This window comes from Chrysemys picta, chromosome 2 (genome assembly GCF_011386835.1).
Source record: "Chrysemys picta bellii isolate R12L10 chromosome 2, ASM1138683v2, whole genome shotgun sequence".
Taxonomy (NCBI): Eukaryota; Metazoa; Chordata; order Testudines; family Emydidae; genus Chrysemys; species Chrysemys picta.
This window is the reverse complement of record NC_088792.1, coordinates 151,419,077-151,431,620: the sequence shown is the minus strand read 5'-3', so window position 1 is coordinate 151,431,620 and position 12,544 is coordinate 151,419,077. Positions and strand designations below refer to the sequence as shown.

Sequence of the window (12,544 nt, the reverse complement as noted above, 5' to 3'; positions counted from 1 at the left end):
TTATATATCAGAGGGGTAGCTGTGTTAGTCTGGATCTGTAAAAAGCGTCAAAGAGTCCTGTGGCACCTTATAGACTAACAGAAGTATTGGAGCATAAGCATTCGTGGGTGAATACCCACTTCGTCAGACACATGATCATGTATTATGATCCCCTCTCCCTGTGAGCCTTGCTTCGATTCTCAATTTTGCTGTAGACAAGATTAATAACTTTTTTTTAAAAAAATAATGCCAGGCATTTGTTAAATGAGTAAAAAACAGTTCGTGGAGCAGCTTCACAGCAGTTGAAATGATTAATAGTTTTCCAAAGCATTTGAGAAAACGATAAGTATAATTTATTGCCCACGTTGGGATTGATGAACTTTTTAAAAGGAACTGGCTCAGGCAAGTGTTAATTTAATAAGAAATCAGGAACTTGTTCCCACTTCATCTGGCCTGTTTTGAGCAGGATAAATTGGTAGCAAACAACCTTTATTGGCTATTTTGCTCTTTAAAGTTGAGTGGAATTTTGTTGCCTGTTTTTATGGTGGCTGCTCAATTGTCAAGGGATTGGACACATTGAGTTAACTGTATCCCTGATATAACTTCCTTGACTCTAATGTGATCACTTTGGCTCCTTTTGGCTAATCGTATATGTATAAAGTCTTGCAAAGGGGTCATATTGACAAAGAATCTAACAAGTGTTGCGGTTTGGCCTAGTGTCAATGGCAAGCAGCTGCCCAACTGGTAAAATGTAATGTTTCCAGTAATTCAGACAAGCAAGAATGTAACATTGTTGAAGAAGAGGCATGATCAATGGCTCCATGTCTAGTTGGCAGCTGGTATCAAGCGGAGTGCCCCAAGGGTCAGTCCTAGGGCCGGTTTTGTTCAATATCTTCATTAATGATCTGGAGGATGGCGTGGACTGCACCCTCAGCAAGTTTGCAGATGACACTAAACTGGGAGGAGAGGTAGATATGCTGGAGGGTAGGGATAGAATACAGAGGGACCTAGACAAATTAGAGGATTGGGCCAAAAGAAATTTTATGAGGTTCAACAAGGACAAGTACAGAGTCTTGCACTTAGGACGGAAGAATCCCATGCACTGCTACAGACTAGGGACCGAGTGGCTAGGCAGCAGTTCTGCAGAAAAGGACCTAGAGGGTACAATGGACGAGAAGCTGGATATGCATCAACAGTGTGCCCTTGTTGCCAAGAAGTCTAACAGCATTGTGGGCTGTATAAATAAGAGCATTGCCAGCAGATCGAGGGACGTGATCATTCCCCTCTATTCAGCATTGGTGAGGCCTCATCTGGAGTACGGTGTCCAGTTTTGGGCCCCACACTATAAGAAGGATGTGGAAAAATTGGAAAGAGTCCAGCGGAGGGCCACAAAAAAGATTGGGGGGCTGGAGCAAATGACTTATAAGGAGAGGCTGAGGGAACTGGGATTATTTAATCTGCAGAAGAGAAGAGTGAGGGGGGGATTTGATAGCTGCTTTCAACTACCTGAAAGGGGGTTCCAAAGAGGATGGATCTAGACTGTTCTCAGTGGTACCAGATGACAGAAAAAGGAATAATGGTCTCAAGTTGCAGTGGGGGAGGTGTTTAGGTTGGATATTAGGAAAAACTTTTTCACTAGGAAGGTGGTGAAGCACTGGAATGGGTTACCTAGGGAGGTGGTGGAATCTCCTTCCTTAGAGGTTTTTAAGGTCAGGCTTGACAATGCCTTGGCTGGGATGATTTAGTTGGTGTTGGTCCTGCGTTGAGCAGGGGGTTGGACCAGATGACCTCCTGAGGTCCCTTCCAACCCTGATATTCTATGTTTCTATGATTAAGATGCATGGGAAGCAGGGAAAAGGTTAAGGAGCAAATTATTTTCTGCCGTTTCACAGAGACGATGGAAGAAGGGTGTCAAATTGATATCTATGTGACCTCAAGAAAGAAATATGCCATCTTGCAGTGGTGCCTAAATTTTATGATAGAGCTAGGAATAGAATTTTGGTTATATGACTCCCGACCTCTGCCCCTGTACATGCTCTTTCCATCATTAGTCTCCTTCTCTTTAGCTTTCAGAGTAGCAGCCGTGTTAGTCTGTATCCGCAAAAAGAACAGGAGTACTTGTGGCACCTTAGAGACTAACAAATTTATTAGAGCATAAGCTTTCGTGGACTACAGCCCACTACTTCGGATGCATATAGAGTGAAACATATATTGAGGAGATATATATATTCTCTTTTGCAATACTTAACCCCTTACTGTTCACAGAAGGTTCACAACATACATCATCTATTGACACTGCCAGTGCATTTTGTGGTACTGAAGTAATTAAAATTCTGTTGAAGTCCTCAACATTCCCATTTTTTGGGGTATCATTTAGTTGGCTTAATGAAATCAGACATGAACAGAGTGATTAACGACTAATAGTTGTGCTACTTTAGGATTGAAAATTAAATTCAGAACAATCTGATAAAAGCATCAACGTCAAGAGGGTATTTCTTTTAATAGTAGGTGCAGCATTTAATCACTCGACTAGACATTAACCGTTGACTCTTTATTCAAGAGGAGGGGCTAACCTAAGTGTCCTGGCCGTATTTCAACTCCTCTGCCCTAGCTAAGTATTTATCATCATCATGAAATCGTAGCATCTTGATTAATTATATTGTTATGTTTCCACATGGACTAATGGTATGTCTAGACTGCAGTCACCGGATGTTTTTGTAGATTAAATTGACATTCTCAAACTCCCTGTAATTTGGCTAGCTCAGGTCACTGGGCAGTGAGGCAGTGGCAACATGGGCTCGACAAAGTTACCCAGAACCCAGGGTAGCAACTCTCGGAACTAGCCTGTACTGAGGTTCGCAGTGCTGCAGCCTTGCTATTTTGAGAGCTGAGCTAGCTAAATTAAAGCTATTTTGGGCATGCTGTTTCCAGCTGCAATTATGCCCAGTGACTACAGTCTAGACATACTCTAAGGAAAAAAATATATAGTTTCGGTGCGCATGACTTTTATTCTAAAGCAAAGGAAACAACTAAGAAAGACAGGCCAAATATAAAGACTCCACAAAGGGAAGCACAGTGTTCATGGCTCATTCTATCAGTCAGCAACCACTTTGAACTAACTCTGGCATTGCTATGCTAACTGGCAAGGAGGCCGACTTCACCCTTTAAGGTCAAATAGAATACAGTGACTAGCCACATGAACCACCCACTCTGCTTTCCTAAATCCCTCCAGTCTCCATTTCTTGTGCTAAACTGCCATGCTGTGTGGGCTGTTCCTGGGTTCTCACCTTCCATTTGGCTACAGTTAATGGTGGTTAAAGTGACTGCTACGTGTGTGTCTGTGCAATCAGTTGAAGTAGGTAGGTGTGAATTTGACCCATTGGATCAAAGGAAGCATTTAGAAGCTAAACATTAGGGCACACTACAATGTAACAGAATAAACAAGAACTGCTCACAACTCCTGGATTTATGCCAATAGCATACAAATAGGTTAACAAACCAACAAGGCCTTCTATATTTTATCAGATCAAGTGTGTTCTTAATTAACACAGAGGAGGCTGGATTCTCTAATAGAAACATAATGATTATCACAATTTTAGAAAAAGTATCCAGTGGAAACTCAGAGATACAGGTATATTAATAACGGAAATGAATAGAGAGGATTAAAGTAAAGCCAAGAACTGATAAGGAATTCAATGTTTGCTCTATGGAGGACAAATTCGTTGGAATGCAAAGAAAAATTACACATCTAATTAGCTACTTGGGGTTTCTCTTTGACAAATTGAAGCTTTGCAATTTACAGAGTTAAGTGGCCTTTCTTTGCAGACTCATTGCTTTTTAAGAGGTCTCATTTCAGTTTTCCACATAACCACATTGTCAACAATTCCTGCGCTTTCCCTAGCAGAGAGAAGAGTTCATTTTAGGGCTAAATGAGTGTTGGTCTGGTGGCCTTTTTACAATTCTTTCAAGAGCTCATCATGTTTGACTGTGATCACAAGGAGTCTATGGGTATGACAAAAAGAAGAACAGGAGGACTTGTGGCACCTTAGAGACTAACAAATTTATTAGAGCATAAGCTTTCGTGGACTACAGCCCACTTCTTCGGATGCATATAGAATGGAACATATATTGAGGAGATATATATACACACATACAGAGAGCATAAACAGGTGGGAGTTGTCTTACCACCTCTGAGAGGCCAATTAATTAAGAGAAAAAAAACTTTTGAAGTGATAATCAAGCTAGCCCAGTACAGACAGACAGTTAGATAACAAGTGTGAGAATACTTACAAGGGGAGATAGATTCAATGTTTGTAATGGCTTAGCCATTCCCAGTCCTTATTCAAACCGGAGTTGATTGTGTCTAGTTTGCATATCAATTCTAGCTCAGCAGTTTCTCGGTGGAGTCTGTTTTTGAAGTTTTTCTGTTGTAATATAGCCACCCGCAGGTCTGTCACTGAATGACCAGACAGGTTAAAGTGTTCTCCCACTGGTTTTTGAGTATTTTGATTCCTGATGTCAGATTTGTGTCCATTAATTCTTTTGCGTAGAGACTGTCCGGTTTGGCCAATGTACATGGCAGAGGGGCATTGCTGGCACATGATGGCATATATCACATTGGTAGATGTGCAGGTGAACGAGCCCCTGATGGTATGGCTGATGTGATTAGGTCCTATGATGATGTCATGACCTTTCATTATGGGTATGACAGTTTTATCCCTTCTAAAATTACTTTCACTTGAAATGAATGCCAAACCCAGTGATTTAATCCAAGATAGGGTCAATAAAAATCTGCATTAATTTCCTCTGGATACTGGTAGGTTGCATCCAGTTTTCTTGCATTGTAGATGGAGTAGAGCTAAATAAGGATTTCTAAGAGCCCTGTTTCAAATATTTATTTTTGTTGATGAAACATGTTCACTATTTTTCTTCAGTTGCAAACTAGTGCAGAAATATTTTGTTCTGATAATTTGAAAGTCAGTGACACATGTTCATGAAGCAATTTTCCCCCATAATAATAGACCTTTCCCTCTATAGATCTTAAAGCCCTTTGCAAAGGTGGATGAGCATTATCTCCATTTTGAAGATGGGGAAACGGAGGCATAGAGGAACAGACACTTGCCCATGGTCACACAGTGAATCTTAGGCAGATGTGAGAACAGAACTGCAATTCTGGTGCCCTGCTCATGAGAAGATCTTTCTTTCCTCAAGTATTATAACCTGTATGCCCATCTGTCTTGGGTTTCTTTGCTGGGCTCCTCTCTATATATCATTCCTTCTTGTACATATTTGCCCCAGTTTACTGTTCTATCCACCATCCCCAAATTAATATAGCAGGTGTTACCCTTGGTTAATTGTTATGGAATTCCTTGTCTGATTACATTAAACCCACTCTATCCTGATCTAGATTGTAATGCATGTGGTGATATTTCTACAGTGCTGTCTCTGGGTATGTATGCACTGCAATAAAACACCCACAGCTGGCCTCTGTCAGCTAGCTCAGGCTGCAGGGCTGTACAATTGCTGTGTAGACTTCTGGGCTCGGGGTGGAGCCTGGGATCTGGGACCCTCTCCCATCACCGGCTCTGGCCCAAGCCCAAATGTCTATACTATAATTTTATAGCCCCGCAACCCAAGCCATGTGAGCCCAGATCAACTGACATGGGTCAGCTGCAGGTGTTTTATTGTGATGTAGACATGGCCTAGGGGGGCTTGTTGACACGGGGACATCTAGGAAGGTTAATCCAAATTAATTAAAGGTATGAATTTGAAGTGTATTGGTTAAACTGAATTCAGCCCCTGTGTAAACACCCTCATTTGGAATTAAAGTGACTTTAGTCTGGTTTATCTTAATTCACTTCCCACGTGGACAAAATCAGGTTAATTCTGAATGAGGGAGCTGAATGCAGCTAACCCACTTCAAATTCACGCTTTTAATTAGTTTGGATTATCTTTCCTGGATGTCCCCATGTAAACAAACCCTAACAGTTAATTGTTAATCGAAGCTTTGCTCCTGATAGCTATCAGTTTAAAAAATAATCACTCCTGTTTCCAGTGGAGTTACTGTGAACCTGCATGTTATTTCATTGTAACCATGCTATTAAGTTGTCACCACTTCCTTAAGCCTTTTGACTGGACTCATTGAGTTTGGTAAATGATTTCTTTCCGTACAACTCCCTTGGATACTTGCCTTGGAAGGTGCTTTGTAAATGCACATTTTAACGACACAAGGAACAAATTTAATGACTGGGTAAGTAAATTGCCTTTATAAAGTTGTGCTATATTTTAAAAACAACATCTGATGGGGTAGTTAGTTACTATGGTAACTCTTTCATTTCCAGTGGATTATATCAGAGTCTAGTAAGAGAGAGCGAGCATGTGGATATGTTTCTACACTGTAAAATGTGCAGAGGGCATCCTTCCATTCTTATAGGGAGTCAGAGTTGATCAGTGGGTGGTTTTTTTGATAAGCATGGACCTGAGCTACAAAGTTGGGAGTAAAATGCTTTGAGATCTGTGAATGAAAAGCACTTGGAGCATCAGGTATTCCTACTACCATTGAGTATAGCTGGGTGCATAGTAGCATGAGAGAGAGCTGGACTAATTTATGAGTGGTATTGTATGGGGGCAGGACTCGGCGGTTCTTGGGGTTTTTTTTTTTTTTTTTTTGGTCTCCTTCCTCTGAAGCATCAGAGATGGCTGGAGATGGGCCACTGGATGGGGAGGGCCAGGGCTCTGAGGTGGCACGGAGCATTTTCTCTCTCAGAAAGCAGCTGTCAATTATGGCAATATTGTTTCTCAACAACTGGGTTGTGACCCCCAGTGGGGTCATGAAAGGCAATCAGTGGGGTTGCAAGTCTTAACAGTTTTAGATTTTCTTTGCTTTAGATTGTAATCATCCACTCCCCAAACACCTTCACCTCAAAGTCAGATATTCTCTGTCAGCCTCTCAAAACACATACCATGACATTGCATAGACTTATCATTGTTGCATTGTTTTAGTCTTACAGTAAATATAAATGGGGAATCGTGAACATTTTTGACTTTGAATACATGGTTGCCAACCCGAAAAGGTTGAGAAACACAGAATTAGGACATATGAGCATAAATCCTTGCAACATCTGGGCTCATTGGAAACTATATATTTCAATGCAGACAGCAATGAAGTTAGGGCCTGCTCCCACTCGCATCGAAATCGGTGGCAACATTTCCATTGAGCTAGTGTGGGATTGGGCCTTCCTGATGGAAACCAAAGGAATTTGTGTGGGGGATGGAATGTTGAGGCATGACGTATTTAAACATCCCCACTCACACAATGAGAAACCGCATCCTAGGAGGCCCTGATCACCTGCAGTGACAATGAAGCAAATTGATGATTAAATCGCTGGTATACTGTGAGGAGAAGCCAGGAGTAAATCACTCTCGTGAGTGTTTCATTACATTAAATCTATTATGATGAGGAGCAATAATATTGACTCAGACATATGTGAAAGATAAACAGTAAAAGCAGAGGCATAATGAGGATATTATAAACAGATGAATGATAAGCACTGCTGCCGCCGTGGAGTTATGGTTAATAAAATGTCATGAATACGTGGGTATAAAAATTGTGACCAATCCTCCGACCAATTCTCATCTCCTCGGTCTTCTGGCTTCTTACCTGTGTGTTTCTATGCTGATCTATACAGCACCTAGATGCTACGCTGATTAGCACTTTGGGAGAATTGCTCTAACTGACGGCTAGTAGCTGTTTGTCTCCTCATGGCAGATTTTGTAAAAGTAGGAGTGTTAATGCTAGAGCCCCAGCTAGAATCCAACTGAGTCCTTATATTTTGCTTCCCTAAAACCATTCCTGTACTCCCAGTTGGACTGGAGATCTTTCCTTTCCAACTATTACAAGAGCCTGGTCTACCCTAAGGGCTTATCTACATTACCCGCTGGATCGACGGGCAGCGATCAATCCAGCAGGAGTCGATTTATTGCATCTAGTCTAGACGCGATAAATCGACCGCCAAGTGTTATACCAATAAAAACTAGCAGGATCTTATTAAAGGGGACAAGATAAAGATGCCACATTTATTATGATAATTTGATTTATGACCAATAACTAATATCTTAATCCTTATACACACACATTATACCTAATACCTATACACACACACACATTTACACACACACACACACACACACATTCATCAGATGTTCTGCAGCTGCTGCATAGTTACCAGTCCTGCTTGAGTCTGTGGCTTGAGTTTGCAGCTTGGGTTCGTAGCTTGTGGCGGCTAACTGGCCAGGAAAGCCGGGCATAAGGATGAGCTGGGTCTCTGTTGGGCATGCACCGATACCCTTCCTTGTTGGCAGCAGAATGTTACCCTCCTCCAAAGTTTTTCATGTCACCCATCCTTTTTGTAGGCTTTAGTTTGAATCCAGAGTCTATAGGTCTTGCTGTGTCAGGCTGCCTCTGGGTTTGGTGATTGATCACCCGTCAATTGCAGACATGACTTTCAGCCTTGATCTTCCTTCTATTGTACCTTTTCTTTTTAGGGTGGATTCTTCTTACTTTGTTAGGGCTCTTGTCTGCATCTTCAGCCGTTGGTGTTTGAACTGTATTTAATCAGGACAGGCTGGGGCTGGAGGTTGATTCCATCATCCATACATACCTCATTCACACATCTAAACTAAACTAATAAGATTACAGCAGGGTTTGCAAAAATGAAGGTTGCAGCAAGCCCTTACAAAATGGAGTAAGCGTTTTAAAATGGGGTTTGAATTACAATATGGCAAACAGTGAACAGAAGTTACAATATAGACAAGTATAATGGATGGCAAACAGTGAACAGAAGTTACATTGTAGGCAAGTGTAATAAATGGTGAACAGAAATTACAATCCTGAAACAGTGCAAGTCTCAGTGATTTAAGCAGGAATTGGATTGATAGTGAAACTTACAAAGGCAGCTGACTGAACAGCTATGGCTCTTAACAAGCATCTTAACTGTTAATTAGCCAGTTATTGGGGTAACCGGTTTTATGAATGAATATTGTTTCGTTCATAAAACTTTATTTATGAAGTTACATTAATAAAGTGAACAATTAAAAACAATTTCATTTATCAGTCCTACACAAGCGCTCTCCCGTCAACTCCGGTACCCCACCAGGGCGAGAGATGCAGGCGGAGTTGACAGGAGAGCGTCAGCCGTCGACTTACCGCAGTGTCTTCACTGAGGTAAGTCAATCTAAGTACGTTGACTTCAGCTACGTTATTCACATAGCTGAAGTCGTGTAACTTAGATCGATTTCCCCCCTTCCCCCAGTGTAGACGAGGCCTAACAGAGTTAGGTCAACTTAAGGCAGCTTACATCGACCTAACTCTGTTAGCATCTATGTTAAAATATAGCTCCCACCAGTGTGACTCACCTTAATAACTCCATCTCCACGTGGTGCTTAAGTTGATGTAGTAAGGGTGACGCAGCATCAGTGTAGAAGCTGCATTGCTTACATCAACTGTTGCTGCCTATAGCAGGGTGGACACCCGCTCCTGCCCTGAGGGGTTTAAAACAGCCCTGGCAGAGCGCTGGGGCAAAGGGAAAAGCTACTGGGCTGACTGGGGAAGTAGCTGCAGCTGGGCCACACCCTAATCAGGCCCAGCTGGCCCTATAAAGGCTGGGAGCCAGGAGCAAAGACACAGTCTCTCTCTGCCTTGAGGGAGAGAAGGGCCTGGCTGCAGGGATCTAGAGGTAGGGTACCTGAGTGGAGCAGGGCTGGGGAAAGGCTGAGGAGCTGGGGAGCTCCAGCCTGGATAGCCCCAGGCTGCGGCCTAGTAGGAGGCTAAGGGGTACTGGGGGTTGCAGAGGGCAGCCCATGGGTAGGCCAACACAGCAGGTCCAAACCCAACCTTGCCTGTGATGAGTGGCCTATACTGCAGTCTGCCCCAGGGAGCAGGGGCTAGTTGGTGACTGGTAGTGGCCTTATTCTGAGGTGAGGTAGGGATAGTGGGTGGGGGTTCCTCAGGGAGGGGAGACCCTAATACTGAGGGGTGTACTACCAGAGGGCAGCACCCCAGAAACAAGGGCACCGGGGTCCGGGAGGGGCACAGGGGCCAGAGCGCTCCAGGATGCTGGAAGAGCTAATTCCCAGAAGAGACCAGCAGGAGGTGCCGCAGGGGTGAGTCCACCCCTCTACACTGCCTTTCAGACGCTATCCCACAATGCCCCATGCTGGCAGTTAAATTGGCACAAGTGTTCCTGGTGAGGACATGCACTGCTGACACAAGAAGCGTAGTGTGGACATGCAAAAGCAAGTCAATTACTGCAGTAGCTGTACATCAATGTAACTTAAGTCAGCTTAATTGTGTAGTGTAGCCTTGCCTAAAGTCTCTTTGCAGCTCCTGCATTTCAGTGGTGTGAGGCGATCCTTAATATATACCTTGTATGTGGTGCACTTTATGGCCCTTCATGATAAATATCTGCATATATATTACTGTTATAACCCCCTAATATTTCTTCAAACAAGAATTTGAGGCAAGTAATAACACCTTTTTGTTCATGTCTTATGACAATTATAATGAGTCAGAGTGAATACATCTTTGGCTAGAACGGTAGTAATGGCCTACTTTCTCTTTTCTATGCAGTTTTTCTGGGTTCTTCTGGTGATCTTCATCACTGAGGTGCTGTTGATATTCATTGAAATAATCTTCGAAAACAAGGTGAGCTTTTTGAACTTTTCTTGGAGTGTGCAAATCACATTTCTCCTGTCTGAAGAAGAATGCGGAACTGCCTGTTCAATTAACCATTGACATGAGCAAAGGCGGATTTGGTTTCTCCCAAGTCACTGTTTTCAGCGTTATGCTATTTAAGAGACTCTCACCTCTTCTTTTGTGCATGGCTGAAAGCTAAATATTTCTCATTGACCATTTATTCCTATATTGTATATTAGTTTTGCAGGTATATAGTCTCTCGTACACTCTGAATTAGGAGAAATTGTCAGAATTATTAATAAAGATACAATGCTCTTTAACTTTCCTCTTGCCCACGAATTAGGTTAGAGATCCACTCGATGTTGGCACCAGAGCTGAACACCAGGTTTCAACTGATACCTTTAAAGAAATTTCCCTCTCACGTTATATGACCGGATTGTTAGAAGGGTTGGGTAAATATTGTAAGCAAAGGATGGGAAAGACTTTTATGTCTTTTGGATGAGAGATACAACCAAGATTCTCTGACTAAACTTGGGGATTAAAGTTCTGCATGGGAAAAATTTTAAAAGGGGATCCTTCCACTGGCTATCCAGTATCCCACTGCATCAAGTTTCAAATGCCTGTGAAGAGTCTAAGGCAGTGGTTCCCAAACTTGTTCCGCCACTTGTGCAGGGAAAGCCCCTCGCGGGCCAGGCCGGTTTGTTTACCTGCCGCGTCCGCAGATTCGGCCGATGGCAGCTCCCAGTGGCCGCGGTTCGCTGCTCCAGGCCAATGGCAGCTGCTGGAAGCGGCGCGGGACGGCCACCACTTCCAGCAGCTGCCATTGGCCTGGAGCAGCGAACCGCGGCCACTGGGAGCCGCGATCGGCCGAACCTGCGGACACGGCAGGTAAACATACCGGCCCGGCCCGCCAGGGGCTTTCCCTGTACAAGCGGCGGAACAAGTTTGGGAACCACTGGTCTAAGGGTATTAAATTAATTGAAAGTAGAAGTTAGTGGGAGTTGGGTGCTTAATGCATTTCAGTTCCTTTGGAAAATCCCAATTGGTATTCCAGACTACCTGTTCCCTTGGGAAACAATGTCCTGAACTTTAATGAAGGGAACTTTCTATAAGGATAGTGGGTTTTGTGCAGCACTGCTTTGCCAGCTCATGCACGACACCCTGTAGTATAGTACTGTCCTGCTATAGTGGTGGTTTTGTTTTATTACTACAGTATAGACAGAGAAGTACTGTGGGATGGGAAATGGTCCTAGAAATGTAAAATATGCAAAAATGTTTTAACTTGTTGCTTTAGAGGCTATACTGTTTTCTTTTGTAGCTAGTTGGTTTCAGTAATGGGATTTATGTTAATACATTTCACATCAGATCCTAATTACCCATGCTTAACGGGAGTATTAAATAAGCATTGGGAAAACATAGTTTCCAGTCTTCCTCTTGCATCGACTACTGAGCTCTCCGACTTTTGCCACTGTTTTGTATGGAAATTTAGTTATATCTGTCAAAACAATAAAGGGGCCAGTAAGAGCAGGAAGTGGGCATGAATATTGAGTGAGCATGTCACTCCAGGAAGCTGCTTTTAAAATAGCAGGAGGGTTGATTCAGGAGCTTGAAATTGCTGAAGGTCATAGGGAATCTTCTCCAAGCTTTAGTTAAATTCACTCCTGACTTCCTTTTTTGCAATGTCAAAGAAAATAAAGGCCATTGATAAATTTTTCTTTACTGACTGATTTGATAGGGCCAGAAGAATTGAGACGGGCAGACAATTGCTGCATCAAATCCAGTGTCTCCTCTCACCCAGTGGTCAATACCAAGTGTTGCAGTGGATCTGTGAAACTCATATGCTGCACCTAGTTAAATATCAGAGGGGTAGCC

At 42.8% G+C, this 12,544-nt stretch overlaps 1 protein-coding gene across 7 annotated transcripts in view; it reads left to right on the top strand.

Annotated features, from left to right (window-relative positions):
* The window catches only part of LOC101942087 (tetraspanin-15-like), a 232,371-nt gene that overhangs the window by 75,343 nt on the left and 144,484 nt on the right, over positions 1 to 12,544 (top strand). For all 7 annotated transcript variants that reach the window (XM_065584408.1, XM_065584409.1, XM_065584404.1 and 4 more), the window contains one exon: positions 10,607 to 10,681. In XM_065584408.1, coding sequence (XP_065440480.1) covers positions 10,607 to 10,681 — 75 coding nt within the window. The remainder of the gene's footprint in view (positions 1 to 10,606; positions 10,682 to 12,544) is intronic.